This window comes from Mytilus californianus, unplaced genomic scaffold, assembly GCF_021869535.1.
Source record: "Mytilus californianus isolate M0D057914Y unplaced genomic scaffold, xbMytCali1.0.p SCAF_7, whole genome shotgun sequence".
In the NCBI taxonomy this organism is placed as follows: domain Eukaryota; kingdom Metazoa; phylum Mollusca; class Bivalvia; order Mytilida; family Mytilidae; genus Mytilus; species Mytilus californianus.
The window spans coordinates 77216573-77235788 of NW_026262723.1; the positions used below are offsets into that span (position 1 = coordinate 77216573).

Here is a 19216-nt window from a genome sequence, read left to right on the forward strand (position 1 = left end):
ATCGAACAGAGAATTTAATTGCAAAAGTATATTACAGTATGTGTCAGTACTCATGGTACTGAAGCACTGCACTACTGAGCTGATGACACCCTTGAGGACTAACAGTCCACCAGCAGACACATCAACCAAGTTTAAAAAAAATGAAATTAACACATATAAATTTGTTTCATTTGAAGGGCTTTTCTAAATTTACCTTCATCAGGAATGCTCATGAAGTTGAAATTAGTTTGAACTTGAAGACCAGACACAACTTGCACAGACAGACAGAATAAATCACTGATAAACCGACGCTTACCACAAGGATCCGTCCTGGGACCTAGTCTATTTTTGTTTTATATAAACGACATGCCCAAGGGTATTCAGTCAACCGTACGACTGTTTGCTGATGACACTATTGCTTATGTCACAATCTCATCCAATGCAGATGCCGCAAAATTTACAAAAGGACCTTGACCAACTGGCTGTATGGGAAACATCTCCAACAAGTCAATTAAAGAAAAAGCATACATGTCCCTCATCTGGCCTACTTTAGAATTTGCTAGTGCAGTATGGGACCCATACCAAAAAAATGACATCCAAAGATTGGATATGGTTCAAAGAAGGGCAGCAAGGTATGTTACTAACAGATACCACAACACCTCATCTGTTAGTAACATGCTTGAACATCTTGAATGGTCTACTCTACAAGAACAGAGGAAACACGGCCACTTAATAATGATATACAAGCTACAGAACAAATATGTCAAAATCGATACATTTAGTAAGCTAATACCACATGAACGCCCTTCCAGAAATAACAATTAAAAGCCATTTAGAATTCCATCATGTAAAACAACTGTACGGAAGGAGTCGTTCTATCCTTGAACAATCAGAGAGTGGAACACCTTGCCCAACTGTACTGTCTCCGCCCCGAGTCCTGAATCTTTCAACTGCACCTGTATATATAGTTAAAAAACCTATTTTTGTTTATTAAATTTCAAAAAATTTCATGCACTCACTCCATAATGTGGCAGAATAGTCAACCAGTTGACGGTGGCCGCTTACCGGAAGAAGATCCATTTTTTCCAGATTTATAACAGAGTCTAAATGATGTGGATTTGAGCACCTGACAGCCTTTAACGATGATAAAGGCCATATTGTATAGTCAAGTTATAAAAGGTCCCGACATGAAAATATATGTGAAACAATTCAAAACTAATATGACAAAACAATACACCAAAAACACAGGCACTTGTCTCTGAAAATAAATCCTATATACCTTAAAAAAATTCCTATATACCTTGAGGTATATACTATAGGAATTTTTTTTCAGAGACGAATGCCTGTGACCAAAAACAAATATCACAAAACAATACACCTTATCGCTTTTTGTCCGCCATTACTGGACATCAAAAAAGTTCCCGTAAAATTTTGACGTCATAATAGAAAATATCTGACGCCACAATGGAAAAGTGATTGTTGTATGACGTCAAAAGTTCAAGCGGGACAGATTCTCGGGTCAAGCGGGACAGATTTCCAAATAGCGATAAGGTGTATAAACCAAAAACAGATACAAAAAACAGCAACCTACGACAACTATGTATTGTAGGTTCTGCCTTAATAAAAATCTGATACAACTCAAAGTTAACAATTCTAAACGACAAGAAACTAAATAAAATAGCGCTTGTTTCAGATCGGACGGTTTCAGTTTCTTACGTACTTTCACTTTCATTTTACAACCGGAAGGGAGTTCACATATTTTTTTGTCCCGGAAAATAAAGTTATGTCATGCGCACTGATGTCGGGCAACCGATATCCTAGAAAATAATGGACGAATAATAGAGTAGTATCAACAAAAATCGAGACCATCTGCCAAATAATATATTGAAATGGCATTCGTTTCTTCAATTTTCTTTCAGAAGAGACATTAAACTACATTTTGAAACCAATTTGAAGTCGATTACGATCCAGAGTAAGTAATGAACCCTCTCATGAATTCGGTCTATATTTGTAGCTACGTAAACCTTTTGTTTTCATCTGTCAGATTTTAGAAATATTGTTTTAATCTGTGTCTTATCTGTATTTTAGCATGGAGCTTAGAGTAGGAAATAAGTACAGACTTGGGAGAAAAATTGGTAGTGGATCTTTTGGTGATATTTACCTTGGTGAGTCATGAAAATGATGAACAAAGACTGGTAAAATTTTATATGTTGTGGTTTGTGTTTAAAATATCTTGGCCTTCAGTTTCTTACAGGACCGAGTCCACATTGGGATAAACCGACCCTTTCACTTAACCTCTGCTTATTCATAAAACGAGCTGAATACAGGCCAATACTAGTATTTATAAGCATATACAAAAATGACTTTAATGTACTGTTTTTTTTTAAGCCATGCCCATGGACAGTTTTTATACATTTTATCGTTATTTGTCCGCTATTTAATTACTGCACATTACTAAAGTTCAAACAAATTTTGACGTCACAAGAGAAAATGTCTGATGCCACAAAGGAAAAGTGATTGTTGTACGTACATGTATGACGTCAATAGTTTTAAGTGTCGCAAATAGACCTTATTGCTATTTGGGAATCTGTGACACTTGAACAAATTTTTAATGCTTGCATTGTATTCCTTATTAAGTTACAGTACTTCATTTGAGGGCTTTCCTCAGTGGTCCCCCCAAAATCAGAATGTTCTTTAACAACCTGGTTAATACATGAATAAACAGAAAAAAAAATAACTAAACATCCTACAAAATACCACTGATAGTTTCCTTAATTTGACAGACACTTGAACATGTGTCTGGGTTAAAATATTATACATGTATATGTAACACATTTTTGTTTGATTAAACGTTAACATATCTGTTATTTTCTGAAATTTTCATTACAGGTACTGATATTTCTAATGGTGAAGAAGTTGCTATCAAATTAGAATGTGTCAAAACAAAACATCCACAACTGCATATAGAGAGCAAAATATATCGCATGATGCAAGGTGGAGGTAAGCATTTTTAGTAACAAAACTTCTCGTGAAATGTAAGTTACAAAAATGTTTATCTACTATCTAAAAATACTAGTGCATAATAATTTTAACTATATATATACATGTATATATAATCTACACAAGGGTAATCTATTTTAACAAAAAGGGGATGCCTGTTTTATGTATTGAAATTTCCAAATGAAAATAATATTTTTCAGATTTTTATACGACCGCAAAAAAATTTTGAGGTCGTATATTGGTATGACGTTGGCGTCGTCGTCGTCGTCCGAATACACAATGGTTTTCGCACTCTAACTTTAGTTTAAGTGAATGGATCTCTATGAAATTTTACCATAAGGTTCAATACCACAATAGAAAGGTGGGGATTGATTTTGGGGGTTATGGTACCAACAGTTAAGGAATTAGGGGCCAAAAAGGGGCCGAAAATAAGCATTTTTGTAACTTCCAGACATAACTTGTGTGTTAGCATATGGATCTCTTTGACATTGTACCACAAGATTCCATATCACAAAGGGTCAATGCTGGGATTGATTTTGGGGTTAATTGCCTCAAAATTTTAGGAATAAGGGGCCAAAAGGGGGCAAAAAACAAGCATATCTAGTTTCATGACAATAACTTGTGTGTAAGTGTATGGATCTTTCTGAAATTTTACTACAAGGTTCCATTTCACAAAGGGAAAGCTGGAATTGAGTGTTGTGGTAATTGCCCAAAACGTTTAGTAATAAGGGGCCTAAAAAGGGGTTTAAAATAAGCATTTTTTAGTTTCTAGACAATAACTTGTGTTCAAGTGTATGGATCTCTCTAAAATTGTATTACAAGGTACCATACCACAAAGGCAAGGCTGTTATTGAGCTTGGTTTGGGGGGAAAGGGGGGTGGGGGTGATGAATCATAAGGGGGGCGGGGGTCAAAAAAGGGGTAATTTTTTTTTTTCCTTTTTTTTTTGTTTAAAATTTACATTTTAAGTTAGTTATTTTTTATCACGAAGAGAAAGTAGGAATTGAGTTTTGGGGTTAATTGCTCAAACATTTATGAATAAGGGGCCAAATATTGGTAAAAAATAAGGATTTTTTTTTTCTTTAAAATTTTCCATTTAAAGATGGTTGTTTCAGATTTATATATGAAAGAAAATAATAATGATACAATTATATATCATGAGGAATTGAAATTTAAAATTATGTATATTGGAAATTTAAGTTACATTGGAAAGTAATAATTGGCTTTGGGGGGGGGGGGGTGGTTATGGCTCTAATGTTTAAGAAAAAAGGTTAAAAAACAAGGGTTTCCATTTTAATAGACAAATAATTGAGTAAAGAACATTATTTAAAAGCAGTGTAAGGTTGGTAATTCAAACTCATTTAAATATCTCATCTACACTGCTTTTAAATTATGTAAATTGGAAATTTGCCAATAACTTTATTGTTAATAAATGCATTGGAAATTTGCCAACAATTTTAGTGTAATAAACTTCATTGGAAATTTGCCAATATAAAATTTTGCTGATGAAGGTTTTTTGTTTACCTTTAGCCTTGACTATGAAGTCATTTTCTATTTTTATAGCCTTATGATGTAGTTGAATTATTTAATACTTTTATGATGTGTTTAAATGGGGTTTTATCATGTTTATGGTTGCAAATTTATTGTTTTAGTATAATAAACTCCATTTAAAATTTGCCAGTAAAAAAAAATTTTGTTTATTTTTATACGACCGCAAAAATTGAAAATTTTTTGGTCGTATATTGGTATGACGTTGGCGTCGTCGTCGTCGTTGTCGTCGTCGGCGTCGTCTGGCGTCGTCCGAAGACACATTGGTTTTCGCACTCTAACTTTAGTTTAAGTGAATGGATCTCCATGAAATTTTACCATAAGGTTCAATACCATAAAAGGAAGGTTGGGATTGATTTTGGGGGTTATGGTACCAACAGTTAAGGAATTAGGGGCCAAAAAGGGGCCAACAATAAGCATTTTTGTAACTTCCAGACAATAACTTGTGTGTAAGTGTATGGATCTCTCTGACATTGTACCACAAGGTTCCATATCACAAAGGGAAGGCTGTAATTGATTTTGGGGGTAATTGCCTCAAAATGTTAGGAATTAGGGGCCAAAAAAGGGGCAAAAAACAAGCATTTTTCTAGTTTCATGACAATAACTTGTGTGTAAGTGTTTGGATATTTCTGAAATTGTACTACAAGGTTCCATATCACAAAGGGAAAGCTGGAATTGAGTTTGGGGGTAATTGCCCAAAACGTTTAGGAATTGGGGGCCAAAAAGGGGCCAAAAATAAGCATTTTTCTAGTTTCCAGACAATAACTTGTGTTCAAGTGTATGGATCTCTCTAAAATTGTACTGCAAGGTACCATACCACAAAGGGAAGGCTGAGATTGAGTTTGGGGGTGATGAATCATAAGGGGGTTCAAAAAATTTTGGGGGGGGATTTTTTTTTTTCTTTTTTTCCTTTTTTTTTCTTTTAAAATTTTCCATTTTAAGTTGGTTATTTCTGATTTATATTTAAAAGCAAATAATAATGATATGGTAGGAGATACACACCAAACAGGATGTGTAAATTATTATATAATAAGTATTAGGCAATAGCAAGAAATTTTCAATTGCACAGTATTGCACAATAGCAAGAAATCTTCAATTGCACAGTATTGCGCAATAGCAAGAAATCTTCAATTGCACAGTATTGCGCAATAGCAAGAAATATCCCATAGCACAATATTGCGCAATAGCAAGAAATTGTCAATTGTACAGTATTGCGCAATAGCAAGAAATAATCAATTGCACAGTATTGTGCAAAAGAAGATACTTCGTATAAATTGCTTATTTCTTGATCAATTTCAATGGGGTTTTATTCTTGAATTCTTGGGGTTCTTTAATATGCTGAATCTAACCGTGTATTAAGTTTTTGGATTTTGGGCCCCGTTTTTAAATTGGTCCACATTGAGGTTCAAAGGGTCCAAAATTGAACTTTGTTTGATTTCATCAAAAATTGAATTATTGGGGTTCTTTGATATGCCGAATCTAACCGTGTATTTAGATTCTAATTTTTGGTTCTGTTTTCAAATTGGTCTACATAAAGGTCCAAAGGGTCCAAAATTAAACTTAGTTTGATTTCAACAAAAATTGAATATATGGGGTTCTTTGATATGCTGAATCTAACCATGTATTTAGATTTTTGATTATGGGCCCAGTTTTCAAGTTGGTCCAAATCGGGGTCTAAAATTAAACTTTGTTTGATTTCAACAAAAATTGAATATATGGGGTTCTTTGATATGCTGAATCTAACCATGTATTTAGATTTTTGATTATGGGCCCAGTTTTCAAGTTGGTCCAAATCGGGGTCCAAAATTAAACTTTGTTTGATTTCAACAAAAATTGAATATATGGGGTTCTTTGATATGCTGAATCTAACCATGTATTTAGATTTTTGATTGTTGGGCCCCGTTATCAACTTTGTCCACATTGAGATGAAAAGGGTCCAAAATTAAACTTTGTTTGATTTCATCAAAAATTGAATATATGGGGTTCTTTGATATGCTGAATCTAACCATTTATTTAGATTTTTGATTATGGGCCCAGTTTTCAAGTTGGTCCAAATCGGGGTCCAAAATTAAACTTTGTTTGATTTCAACAAAAATTGAATATATGGGGTTCTTTGATATGCTGAATCTAACCATGTATTTAGATTTTTGATTATGGGCCCAGTTTTCAAGTTGGTCCAAATCGGGGTCCAAAATTAAACTTTGTTTGATTTCAACAAAAATTGAATATATGGGGTTCTGTAATATGCTGAATCTAACCGTGTATTAAGTTTTTGGATTTTGGGCTCCGTTTTTAAATTGGTCCACATTGAAGTCCAAAGGGTCCAAAATTTAACTTTGTTTGATTTCATCAAAAATTGAATTATTGGGGTTCTTTGATATGCCGAATCTAACCGTGTATTTAGATTCTTAATTTTTGGTTCCGTTTTCAAATTGGTCTACATAAAGGTCCAAAGGGTCCAAAATTAAACTTAGTTTGATTTTAACAAAAATTGAATTTTTAGGGTTCTTTGATATGCTGAATCTAAACATGTATTTAGATTTTTGATTATGGGCCCAGTTTTCAAGTTGGTCCAAATCGGGGTCCAAAATTAAACTTTGTTTGATTTCAACAAAAATTGAATATATGGGGTTCTTTGATATGCTGAATCTAACCATGTATTTAGATTTTTGATTTTTGGGCCCTGTTATCATTTTTGTCCACATTGAGATCAAAAGGGTCCAAAATTAAACTTTGTTTGATATCATCAAAAATTGAATTCTTGGGGTTCTTTGATATGCTGAATCTAACCATGTATTTAGATTTTGGATATTGGACCATAATAGGTGAATGTCCAATTTAAAATTTTTAAGTTCTTAGACCACATTCATTCTGTGTCAGAAACCTATGCTGTGTCAAATATTTAATCACAATCCAAATTCAGAGTTGTATCAAGCTTGAATGTTGTGTCCATACTTGCCCCAACTGTTCAGGGTTCGACCTCTGCGGTCGTATCAAGCTGCGCCCTGCGGAGCATTTTATTAGCTATGATTATGATGTCATTTTCTATTTTACTTTTATGGTTGCAAAGAAATTTTTATTTTTAGATATTACTGTTAAATGATGCTGATTAAGGTTTTTGCTATGTTTAGCCATGACTATGATGTCATTTTTATACGACCGCAAAAATTGAAAATTTTTTGGTCGTATATTGGTATGACGTTGGCGTCGTCGTCGTCGTCGTCGTCGTCGTCTGGCGTCGTCCGAAGACACATTGGTTTTCGCACTCTAACTTTAGTTTAAGTGAATGGATCTCCATGAAATTTTACCATAAGGTTCAATACCACGAAAGGAAGGTGGGGATTGATTTTGGGGGTTATGGTACCAACAGTTAAGGAATTAGGGGCCAAAAAGGGGCCAAAAATAAGCATTTTTGTAACTTCCAGACAATAACTTGTGTGTAAGTGTATGTTTCTCTCTGACATTGTACCACAAGGTTCCATATCACAAAGGGAAGGCTGTAATTGATTTTGGGGGTAATTGCCTCAAAATTTTAGGAATTAGGGGCCAAAAAAGGGGCAAAAAACAAGCATTTTTCTAGTTTCATGACAATAACTTGTGTGTAAGTGTTTGGATATTTCTGAAATTGTACTACAAGGTTCCATATCACAAAGGGAAAGCTGGAATTGAGTTTGGGGGTAATTGCCCAAAACGTTTAGGAATTGGGGGCCAAAAAGGGGCCAAAAATAAGCATTTTTCTAGTTTCCAGACAATAACTTGTGTTCAAGTGTATGGATCTCTCTGAAATTGTACTGCAAGGTACCATACCACAAAGGGAAGGCTGGGATTGAGTTTGGGGGTGATGAATCATAAGGGGGTTCAAAAAATTTGGGGGGGGGGATTTTTTTTTTCTTTTTTTTTTTTTTTTTTTTCCTTTTTTTTTTCTTTTAAAATTTTCATTTTAAGTTGGTTATTTCTGATTAATATTTAAAAGCAAATAATAATGATATGGTAGGAGATACACACCAAACAGGATGTGTAAATTATTATATAATAAGTATTGTGCAATAGCAAGAAATTTTCAATTGCACAGTATTGCACAATTGCAAGAAATCTTCAATTGCACAGTATTGCGCAATAGCAAGAAATCTTCAATTGCACAGTATTGCGCAATAGCAAGAAATATCCAATAGCACAATATTGCGCAATAGCAAGAAATTGTCAATTGTACAGTATTGCACAATAGCAAGAAATATTCAATTGCACAGTATTGTGCAAAAGAAGATACTTCGTATAAATTGCTTATTTCTTGATCAATTTCAATGGGGTTTTATTCTTGAATTCTTGGGGTTCTTTAATATGCTGAATCTAACCGTGTATTAAGTTTTTGGATTTTGGGCCCCGTTTTTAAATTGGTCCACATTGAGGTCCAAAGGGTCCAAAATTTAACTTTGTTTGATTTCATCAAAAATTGAATTATTGGGGTTCTTTGATATGCCGAATCTAACCGTGTATTTAGATTCTTAATTTTTGGTTCCGTTTTCAAATTGGTCTACATTAAGGTCAAAAGGGTCCAAAATTAGACTTAGTTTGATTTTAACAAAAATTGAATTTTTAGGGTACTTTGATATGCTGAATCTAAACATGTATTTCGATTTTTGATTATGGGCCCAGTTTTCAAGTTGGTCCAAATCGGGGTCCAAAATTAAACTTTGTTTGATTTCAACAAAAATTGAATATATGGGGTTCTTTGATATGCTGAATCTAACCATGTATTTAGATTTTTGATTTTTGGGACCCGTTATCAACTTTGTCCACATTGAGGTCAAAAGGGTCCAAAATTAAACTTTGTTTGATTTCATCAAAAATTGAATTCTTTGGGTTCTTTGATATGCTGAATCTAACCATGTATTTAGATTTTTTATTTGTGGACCCGCTATCAAATTGGTTCATATTGAGGTCAAAAGGGTCCAAAATTAAACTTTGTTTGATTTCATCAAAAATTGAATTATTGGGGTTCTTTGATATGCCAAATCTAACCGTGTATTTAGATTTTTAATTTTGGGTCCCGTTTTTAAATTGGTCTACATTAAGGTCCAAAGGGTCCAAAATTAAACTTAGTTTGATTTTAACAAAAATTGAATTCTTGGGGTTCTTTGATATGCTGAATCTAAACATGTGTTTAGATTTTTGATTATGGGCCCAGTTTTCAAGTTTGTCCAAGTTGGGGTCCAAAATTAAACTTTGTTTGATTTCAACAAAAATTGAATATATGGGGTTCTTTGATATGCTGAATCTAAACATGTATTTAGATTTTAGATTTTTGGCCCAGTTTTCAAGTTGGTCCAAATTGGGGTCCAAAATTAAACTTTGTTTGATTTCAACAAAAATTGAATATATGGGGTTCTTTGATATGCTGAATCTTACCATGTATTTAGATTTTTTATTTGTGGGCCCGCTATCAAATTGGTTCATATTGAGGTCAAAAGGGTCCAAAATTAAACTTTGTTTGATTTCATCAAAGATTTAATTATTGGGGTTCTTTGATATGCCAAATCTAACCGTGTATTTAGATTTTTAATTTTGGGTCCTGTTTTTTAAATTGGTCTACATTAAGGTCCAAAGGGTCCAAAATTAAACTTAGTTTGATTTTAACAAAAATTGAATTTTTGAGGTTCTTTGATATGCTGAATCTAAACATGTGTTTAGATTTTTGATTATGGGACCAGTTTTCAAGTTGGTCCAAGTTGGGGTCCAAAATTAAACTTTGTTTGATTTCAACAAAAATTGAATATATGGGGTTCTTTGATATGCTGAATCTAAACATGTATTTAGATTTTAGATTTTTGGTCCAGTTTTCAAGTTGGTCCAAATTGGGGTCCAAAATTAAACTTTGTTTGATTTCAACAAAAATTGAATATATGGGGTTCTTTGATATGCTGAATCTTACCATGTATTTAGATTTTTTATTTTGTGGGCCTGCTATCAAATTGGTTCATATTGAGGTCAAAAGGGTCCAAAATTAAACTTTGTTTGATTTCATCAAAAATTGAATTATTGGGGTTCTTTGATATGCCAAATCTAACCGTGTATTTAGATTTTTAATTTTGGGTCCCGTTTTTTAAATTGGTCTACATTAAGGTCCAAAGGGTCCAAAATTAAACTTAGTTTGATTTTAACAAAAATTGAATTCTTGGGGTACTTTGATATGCTGAATCTAAACATGTGTTTAGATTTTTGATTATGGGACCAGTTTTCAAGTTTGTCCAAGTTGGGGTCCAAAATTAAACTTTGTTTGATTTCAACAAAAATTGAATATATGGGGTTCTTTGATATGCTGAATCTAACCATGTATTTTGATTTTGGACATTGGACCATAATAGGTAAATTAAAAAAATTGAAGTTCTTAGACCACATTCTTTCTGTGTCAGAAACCTATGCTGTGTCAAATATTTAATCACAATCCAAATTCAGAGCTGTATCAAGCTTGAATGTTGTGTCCATACTTGCCCCAACTGTTCAGGGTTCGACCTCTGCGGTCGTATCAAGCTGCGCCCAGCGAAGCATTTTATCTATTTTAATATCTGTTATGATGTATTTAAATGGGCTTTTATGGTTACAAAGGAATTTTATTTTTAGATATTACTATAAAATGTTGCTGATGCTGATTAAGGATTTTGTTTATTTTTAGCCATGACTATGATGTCATTTTCTATTTTAATACCTTTATGATGTAATTTCCATTTTTAGATATTACTGTTAAATGATGCTGATTAAGGGTTTTTTGCTATGTTTAGCCATGACTATGATGTCATTTTCTATTTTAATATCTTTATGATGTATTTAAATGGGCTTTTATGGTTACAAAGGAATTTTATTTTTAGATATTACTTTAAATGTTGCTGATTAAGGATTTTTGTTTATTTTTAGCCATGACTATGATGTCACTTTCTATTTTAATACCTTTATGATGTATTTAAATGGGCTCCCATGTATTTAGATTTTTGATTATTTATACATGTTACCAAATTGGTCCACATTGAACAAAAACAGTCCAAATTTCAACTTTATTACATTACATCAAACATTGAATTCTACATATTCTTTGATATATTGAAATTGACAAACAATTTAGTTTATGGATATTCCACCATAATAGGTAAATTAAATTTTTTCCAGTTCTTACACCACATTCATCCTGTGTCAGAAACCTATGCTGTGTCAAATATTTAATGACAATCCAAAGTCATAGCTGTATCAAGCTTGAATTTTGTGTCCATACTTGCCCCAACTGTTCAGGGTTCGACCTCTGCGGTCGTATCAAGCTGCGCCCCAGCGAAGCATTTTATTAAAAGTTGCCATTGTGATTCAGAAGACTTGAACCCATCTTCATTTCAAAGCTTGAACAGAAATTTTCACTTGACTGGCTGGCTAGTGTCTTAGAAAATTTCCTTGCCCCTTAAATTTAAGCAAGATATGTACAATTACGCATCCACAGTGTTTTCTCTAGAAATGTTTTGATGGAAAGGTGATTGGGGATTTCATATTTTAAAGGATAGGGCCTGGGCCCCTATATGAATAAACTATCTAGGTAAATCAGTGAATTCCATTTATATCGATTCAAACCCTGTACATGTACACCATGACATACATTTATGTAAATGGGGTGTGGTGTTTGAGAAGAGAGATCAGTGTTCTCCCCAGGAATTTTGGATAGCATCACATTTGGCGTAAACAAAAAATTGTATTTATTTTTCAATGTCATTTGTTGCGTCGCGGCAATGCTCTCTTTCTTTTAAGTTATGTTGATTTTTTTCAATTCATAACTGAGAATACAATTAAAGTATAACTGTTCTTTTAGTTTATTTCTTTAATATTCATTTATAGTTACAGAATTATATTTTTCTTGTTAGAAACTACCAACTAAAAATCTAGTACAAAAGAGAACTTCTTTTATATCAAAAAGGAAAAGAAAGTATCATATAGTAATACCATTTCAATTAAAAACTATTCTGTTTATCATGTTTATGAAATTCATTATTTCCTGGGACTCAATGTATCAGTCCAAGTTGTTTCAAACAGATATATGTTTTTAACATTGTTAAACTACTTTAATCAGTAAATTAATTGAAACAATGCGTTTACATAGAAATAAATACATTTTGCAAGGAGATCTAACAAATAGTCTGTAAATTCGTGTGGAATGAGTAGCTTTCCCTATTGGGATCATTATTATTCTATCAGCTGTGCCGTTTCTGCATCTGTAGTTATTACCGTAAAAATGCGGATTTTTATCATAGCTGGTCCGCTTCCGATCCATAATTTGTACAAATATATCAATGGCGGTCGAAGAAAAATTTACGAAAATAAACAATGTTGGAGAAGCGAATTGGATGAATATATCACGATTTTACTGTAATAAATAGATGAAACATTACCTAAAGGCAATTTTCATCACGTTCTAATGAAGTATAGAACTTATTTTGCCCAGAATCGAAATGTTTTATGTACGCCCACGAGTACCGGAATGGAAAGAAAACACTTCTTTACAAGTTGTTAGTTTGAAATAACAAACGACTAACCTGTTAAGTTCGCTCGGTTTTTTTTTTTTTCTTCTCTTGGGAGACGAATTTGCCTTGATTCAAACGTAGATTTCGAATTGTTTATGATTTTCTCAATGTCAAAATAATTATAGCGTCGCGGAAATTATTATAGCGTCACGGTAAAAAATTATAGCATCGCGGGGCCGCGACACTAAAACGGCCTGGGGAGATCACTGGAGATTTTATAATATACATGCTTTCATGATCCAGTGCAACAGATGTAGTTTTGGGTACATAAATCCACTGCAGCTGGAAAGATGTTAGAAATGTTATGTGAATGTGTTCTTAAGCCTATTGTGAGAGTGCTATTAGTGCATACATGTACCATAAAAAATAAAGAGATGTGGTATGATTGCCAATGAGAAAAATATCCACCAAAGGTCAAAGAAGTGAGTATTTATTTATGGGCTGAGGAACAATTTTGAACAAATATCATACATGTCATATTTATTTTTAGTTGGTATACCAACAATAAAGTGGTGTGGTGCAGAAGGAGACTACAATGTTATGGTGATGGAGTTATTAGGACCTAGTCTTGAGGATCTGTTTAATTTTTGCTCACGCAAATTCAGTTTAAAAACTGTTTTGTTATTAGCTGATCAGTTGGTAAAGTATTACTTATTGAATTGTTATGAAATATCATCCTAGTCTTTATCATGTTAATACATTGTCATCATATGTGTTTAAAAGAAAAAAAATATTTAAACACCAAGTAAAGCAAAAAAACAAGAAATGTATGCGCTAGTCTGTTAAGGCCGCAATTAAAAATATCTTTGTTTCCCCTTACCCTACCCACCATTTTGGAAGTGGGTAGGTAGGTAGGCTTTTTTTTTTTTTTTTTTAGAGAAAATCCCTTAAATATATCTAACATACAGGAAAACACAGAAAAACAACAAATTGAACTTTATTGATACCAAAACAACATACTGTATAACGTATAATGCATGACTAGAAGACCTTACAATTTCAGACTAGAAAATGTTTGTAAATATCAATGCCTTTGTGACTTAGAGTAGACCACATATAAATTGAGACACGGTTCTATATCTTTCTTATAGTTTTATTAATTCAATTGAAAATATAAAACCCCGAGACTGCTACCTAGTAACATTCGATGCAAAAAATATGTACACTTGTTTTTCATTTAAGGAAATACTAGAAGCCACAAACCGTGATCCAAGCGAGTATGACCACGCCTATTAAGGCTTATTCTAGAAAACTATGAATTTATTTTTAACAATAAAATTTACCATGAAACCTTGGGCGTGCCTATGTGCGGATCAGCATTCGCTGAGTTAGCAGACCTTACAATGTTTGTTAATTCTTGAACACATTTTACAATGCTTTCAACACAGAGAAACAAAATGATAATGATAGTTGAAGTTCACCTACGAATTTTCCTGTAATGAAACAATATTCTTAGACACTGTCATAATTATACAAAGGAGAAAGATTCTTTAATGAAGGCATAGTATGATACAAGACATTAAAACCAATATCAAACCAACTGAAACATATCAATATCTGCACAGACACTGCTCACACCCAAAAAGTGTTTTCATTGAAAGGATTTATCAAGGGTGAAGTATTGAGGTATCTCAGAAACACAAGCAGCAAAACTGATCTTAAAAAAACAGTAAGAAGCTCAAACGAGGATATCAAATATCTGAAATCAACGATTTTTTTTATCAAACACAAAATACAGAAAGGGAAACCTTGCTAACACATCGCCCAGCGAAACGGGAGCAACCGCTAGTATAATAATGAAAAACTGGCATCTTATTTCACAAAACCCTGAATGTGTGACCATATTTAATCATCAGCCCATTATAGCTTATAAAAGACATAAGAACTTACAAGAACTTTTATCAAAGCATTAGCTGGTATAGTCATCTCGACTTTTCACAACACAATATGATGCTGAGCTCGAAAAAAATCAACTACTATTTTATCCGAAGACAACTAGTGTATGGTCCAATATCACATACGAAATGAAACAAAATAGCATAAATAGCACGCCAATATACAACTTATTGAGTCAACCACTGATAAAGGCGAACTCAGGGATTAACCACAAACACGACAGAAACACCGGGCCTAACATTTAAGCTCAAGGGTGAGCTTTGATGCGCAATCGTAACTACTTGACCATTCTCGCTACGCATTTTGTTATTGGAGGCGTAGCTAGAATGGAATAGTAGTTAAGATTGCTTGGATGCATTTATTTAAAACATTATTCCATTCCAATTTCAGTATCCTTGCATACGTTGTTTACCCTTTGCTGCAAACACACGGGCGACAATGATTTCGCGGAATGTTGAAAATACGGACCATTCAAGGAAACGAAATTAAAAAACGAACTTTTGAGCGAAACGAGAGAAAAAAACAACAACGTGATTTTCGAAAAAAATTATTTCAGTCGGCGGATTTTTAGAGGGTCGGTCGGGTAAGGGGAAACAAACTTAATTTTAATTTTGGCCTAAGTTTCTATTTTGAAAAGAGTCCATCTATTAACTGAAATATTTAGAAGAGATTTTTAAGAAAGTGACGAGCTCAACATGCATTTATATGTTTAAGCTATGAAATCTACATCAATTTGCTTAAATTGTTTATTTCATTTTCTTTCAGATTAGTAGGATTGAATATATTCATTCCAAAAACTTTATACATAGAGATGTGAAACCTGACAATTTTCTAATGGGACTTGGAAAGAAAGGAAATCTTGTGTATATTATAGACTTTGGACTTGCTAAAAAATATAGGGATGCCAGGACACATCAACATATTCCCTATCGGGAAAACAAGAATCTCACTGGCACAGCCAGATATGCCAGTATTAACACACATTTAGGAATAGGTAATGTGCACACTTATTGTTAAACAAGTTATATTTGTATTTTCATGTATAGTACATTGGTTTATTAAGGAAATATTAGAAGCTGCTTACACTGGTTTTCAAAGAAGTTTTTAGCTCAGGATGTGAAAGTGTAAACTTGTGTGAGAAATAGTTACTACATTAAAAAAGAATCCAAGAGAGACACAAAGAAACAAAATGTTTTAATGTAGGCTGCAATTAAACTCTGCTGTTAGGTGTTACTTTAAATTGTTTTCATTAAACTTTCCATCAATGTCAAATAACCAGTGGGTGTATACTTTGCCTGACTCAGCAAGCAAAATCTTGTTGTTTCAAAATTTAAGTACATGTAGATCAATACTTTTTTTGTAACTTTTTAAGGTAGGATTGAAGCTTAACAATGTTCTTACTCAATTTCATTTTGAATGGGAAATCTTACTGCATCTTGAACAGAACAGCTGAATGCAACATGTAAATCAGGACAAGTTGAACCTTAATGTAATGTGAGGTGTATTTTTTTTAGAACAAAGTAGGAGAGATGATATGGAGTCATTAGGCTATGTGTTTATGTACTTCTTGCGGGGAAGTTTACCTTGGCAGGGTCTGAAGGCAGCTACAAAAAGACAGAAGTATGAACGTATTAGTGAAAAGAAAATGTCAACACCTATTGAAGAATTATGTAAAGGATTTCCTTGTAAGTTTCACAACAGGGACATAGAAATGGGAACAAGGAAATTGTAATTAGAAAAAATTATGTGTTCATATATTTCCAGAAGTCTGTTACGACATGTCAGCAATTTATGTACTCATTCAAATGGTGTTTGCAAAAGAAATATTTGCCAACAAAAGTTTTAAGCAATCAACAATCTATCAATCAAATAATATAGTCCCTTTAAATGTATATGTCTGGTAGCACTTTCCTTGAAATGGGTAAAGTAGAAAAGTATAATATGAGAATTGGAGTACATGTACATTGTACCTATAACTGTGATAATAGTAAAACATGTTTTTTCCTTCTTTTTTTGTTAGAATTATCAAAATGTCATGCAGACTAAATTTTGAATTTTTATCCAAACTTTTTTGTGGGTGAAAAATTTGTTGGTTTTTTTTTTTTTGGCAAATTGTGTTGACAATTAAAACTATCATATGCAAGGAAAGCCCTGTAAAGATCCATATTTCTCCATCACAAACTATATTTTGTAAATAATAGGTGATTCTTTTCAACTTGTTGTCCCCTGCACGATGCCTTGCTGGGACATAGAAATACCGGGCATCCATGCATCCTTCCGTCCTGTCTTGTTAGCCCCTCACATGTACAATTCTTGCCAGATTTTAATAAAACTTATATCATAGATTTAAATCATCAATTTCTTGGACAAATTTGAAAATCAGTGCCGATTAACTATTTTTAAAAGAGTTATGTCCAATGGAAACATTAATTATGTGAAAAATAACATCGTTAGCGCTCTCATGTGTACAATTTTTGCCAGATTTTTATGAAACTTTAATTGTATGTTTATATCAGCCATGTCTCAGACATGTTCGAAAATCAGTGCCAATCAAACATTTTTAAAAGAGTGATGGCCTTTAGAAATATTAATTTTATAGAAAATTTCATTGTTTGCACTCTCATGTGTACATTTCTTGTCAGATTTTTATTAAACTTATATAATAGTTTTATATCAGCATGGTCTCGGACATTTGGAAAATCAGTGCTGATCAATTATTTTTAAAAGAGTTATGCCTCTAATTATATGGAAATTTGCATTGTAAGTGCTCTGACATGTACAATTTTTGCCCGATTTTTAATAAATTCAGTCTCAGACAATTTCGAAAATAAGAACAAACAAACATTTTTTTGGAACACTTTTATTAAAATGGATGAAAGTGTGATTGGTTTTGAAATTTCATTCATATAAATTATTAACGCTATGTGAAATACTCACTTCAGAATTGAACAAATTTTATTTCAGCTGAGTTTGCCACCTACCTGAATTTTTGTCGATCTCTACGGTTTGATGACAAACCAGATTATTCTTATCTACGACAGCTGTTCAGGAATTTGTTCCATCGCCAAGGATTTACCTACGATTATGTTTTTGATTGGAACATGTTGAAATTTGTAAGTAAATATTTGAAAATAGGATTGTGTTCAGTTTGGCTTATGGGTCCAATAATGCATGAATAGCTATAAAAAAGGGACATTATAAACAGGTAATTTTAAAAATCTTGCAGCAAATGCAACATTTTGAGAAAAACTAGCTTACCAACAAATGGAACACTTGGCTCTTGTACAGTCATCTTTAATGGAAGGTGTTCTTCTATGGAACCAATATTTGCTTGTTTTATATGTGTCAATCCTATTTTAGAATTGCTAGGCAAAACAGAACAACCCTAACAAAAAATATTAGGCCAACATGAAACTTTAATGAAGACAAAAACAATGTTGTTAAGCAGGAAATTTTGAGGATGTTACAAAAAATTAATACTTAATTTACACTATTTACAGGGTGGACGTAATAATGATGATTCAGACAGGGGTAAAATTGGATCCTCTGCCCGTCCAGTGCATGGCACAGCTGGTGGTAGTCGAATGAAAAATGATCAAATGCCAGTCACAGCAGCCACACCTCCAGGTGATTACAACAGTAAGTGGAGAAAGAATACTTTTATCTTTAAGACAAAAGAAGTTTTTCTCTACTTTGCATCCAGTTTGTCTGGATTTTTGTGTCTTATATGGTTGGGAGGGGGGGTACTAGTTTCATGTTTTGTTAACTGTAAAGACAAATATCACTCTATTTGAAATTTTAAGTATACAAAGTTTGATGATAAACTCTTACTTTGACTTGGTTTTGTTTAAAGAGAAGTTTGTCATTTCAACTGAACTCTATTGTGTAAAATGAGTTGTTGATCCATCCAATTAACTTGGTATTATAACCCACTTAAAAGCATATTTGTTTAAAAGCCAGTCCAAAGTCTATAGTTTCACAGTAAGTCACACATGTATTTGCAAAATTTGTTTGATAAATAGGATAGTTTCAGCAAAATATATAAAAGATTTATGAGACAAGTAGGCTATGGATTAATTAAATAAAAACTTCTGCAGCTGATGATTTTGTGAAGGTTATTTTATAGAGAAGTGTGTAACAAGCATATTGTATATTAAGCAACATCACTGACAACTTGAATACTGCCTCAAAGCAATAAACTAATGAATAAAAACACTATACAATCTGAAAATTATGATGTTACAC

General features: G+C 32.9%; 1 protein-coding gene and 1 long non-coding RNA gene across 6 annotated transcripts in view; both read left to right on the forward strand.

Annotated features, from left to right (window-relative positions):
* Positions 1–1755: 1755 nt before the first annotated feature.
* The window catches only part of LOC127709045 (casein kinase I-like), a 29126-nt gene continuing 11665 nt past the window's right edge, over positions 1756–19216 (forward strand). For 2 of the 4 annotated variants that reach the window (XM_052214368.1, XM_052214367.1), the window contains exons 1-8: positions 1756–1951; positions 2068–2144; positions 2869–2979; positions 13566–13714; positions 15737–15965; positions 16486–16656; positions 17936–18084; positions 18472–18610. In XM_052214368.1, the coding sequence (XP_052070328.1) occupies positions 2069–2144; positions 2869–2979; positions 13566–13714; positions 15737–15965; positions 16486–16656; positions 17936–18084; positions 18472–18610 (1024 nt within the window). In that variant the 5' untranslated portion in view covers positions 1756–1951; position 2068. The remainder of the gene's footprint in view (positions 1952–2067; positions 2145–2868; positions 2980–13565; positions 13715–15736; positions 15966–16485; positions 16657–17935; positions 18085–18471; positions 18611–19216) is intronic. The other 2 variants (XM_052214371.1, XM_052214370.1) reach the window with 1 other exon arrangement.
* LOC127709064 (uncharacterized) lies at positions 4676–10640 on the forward strand. 2 transcript variants are annotated; one of them, XR_007985478.1, is made up of 3 exons: positions 4676–5011; positions 8002–9986; positions 10511–10640. It is a non-coding gene; the product is annotated as an uncharacterized LOC127709064 (long non-coding RNA). The 2 variants fall into 2 exon arrangements; XR_007985479.1 differs by lacking the exon at positions 10511–10640 and adding an exon at positions 10180–10303 and having other exon boundaries at positions 8002–9656.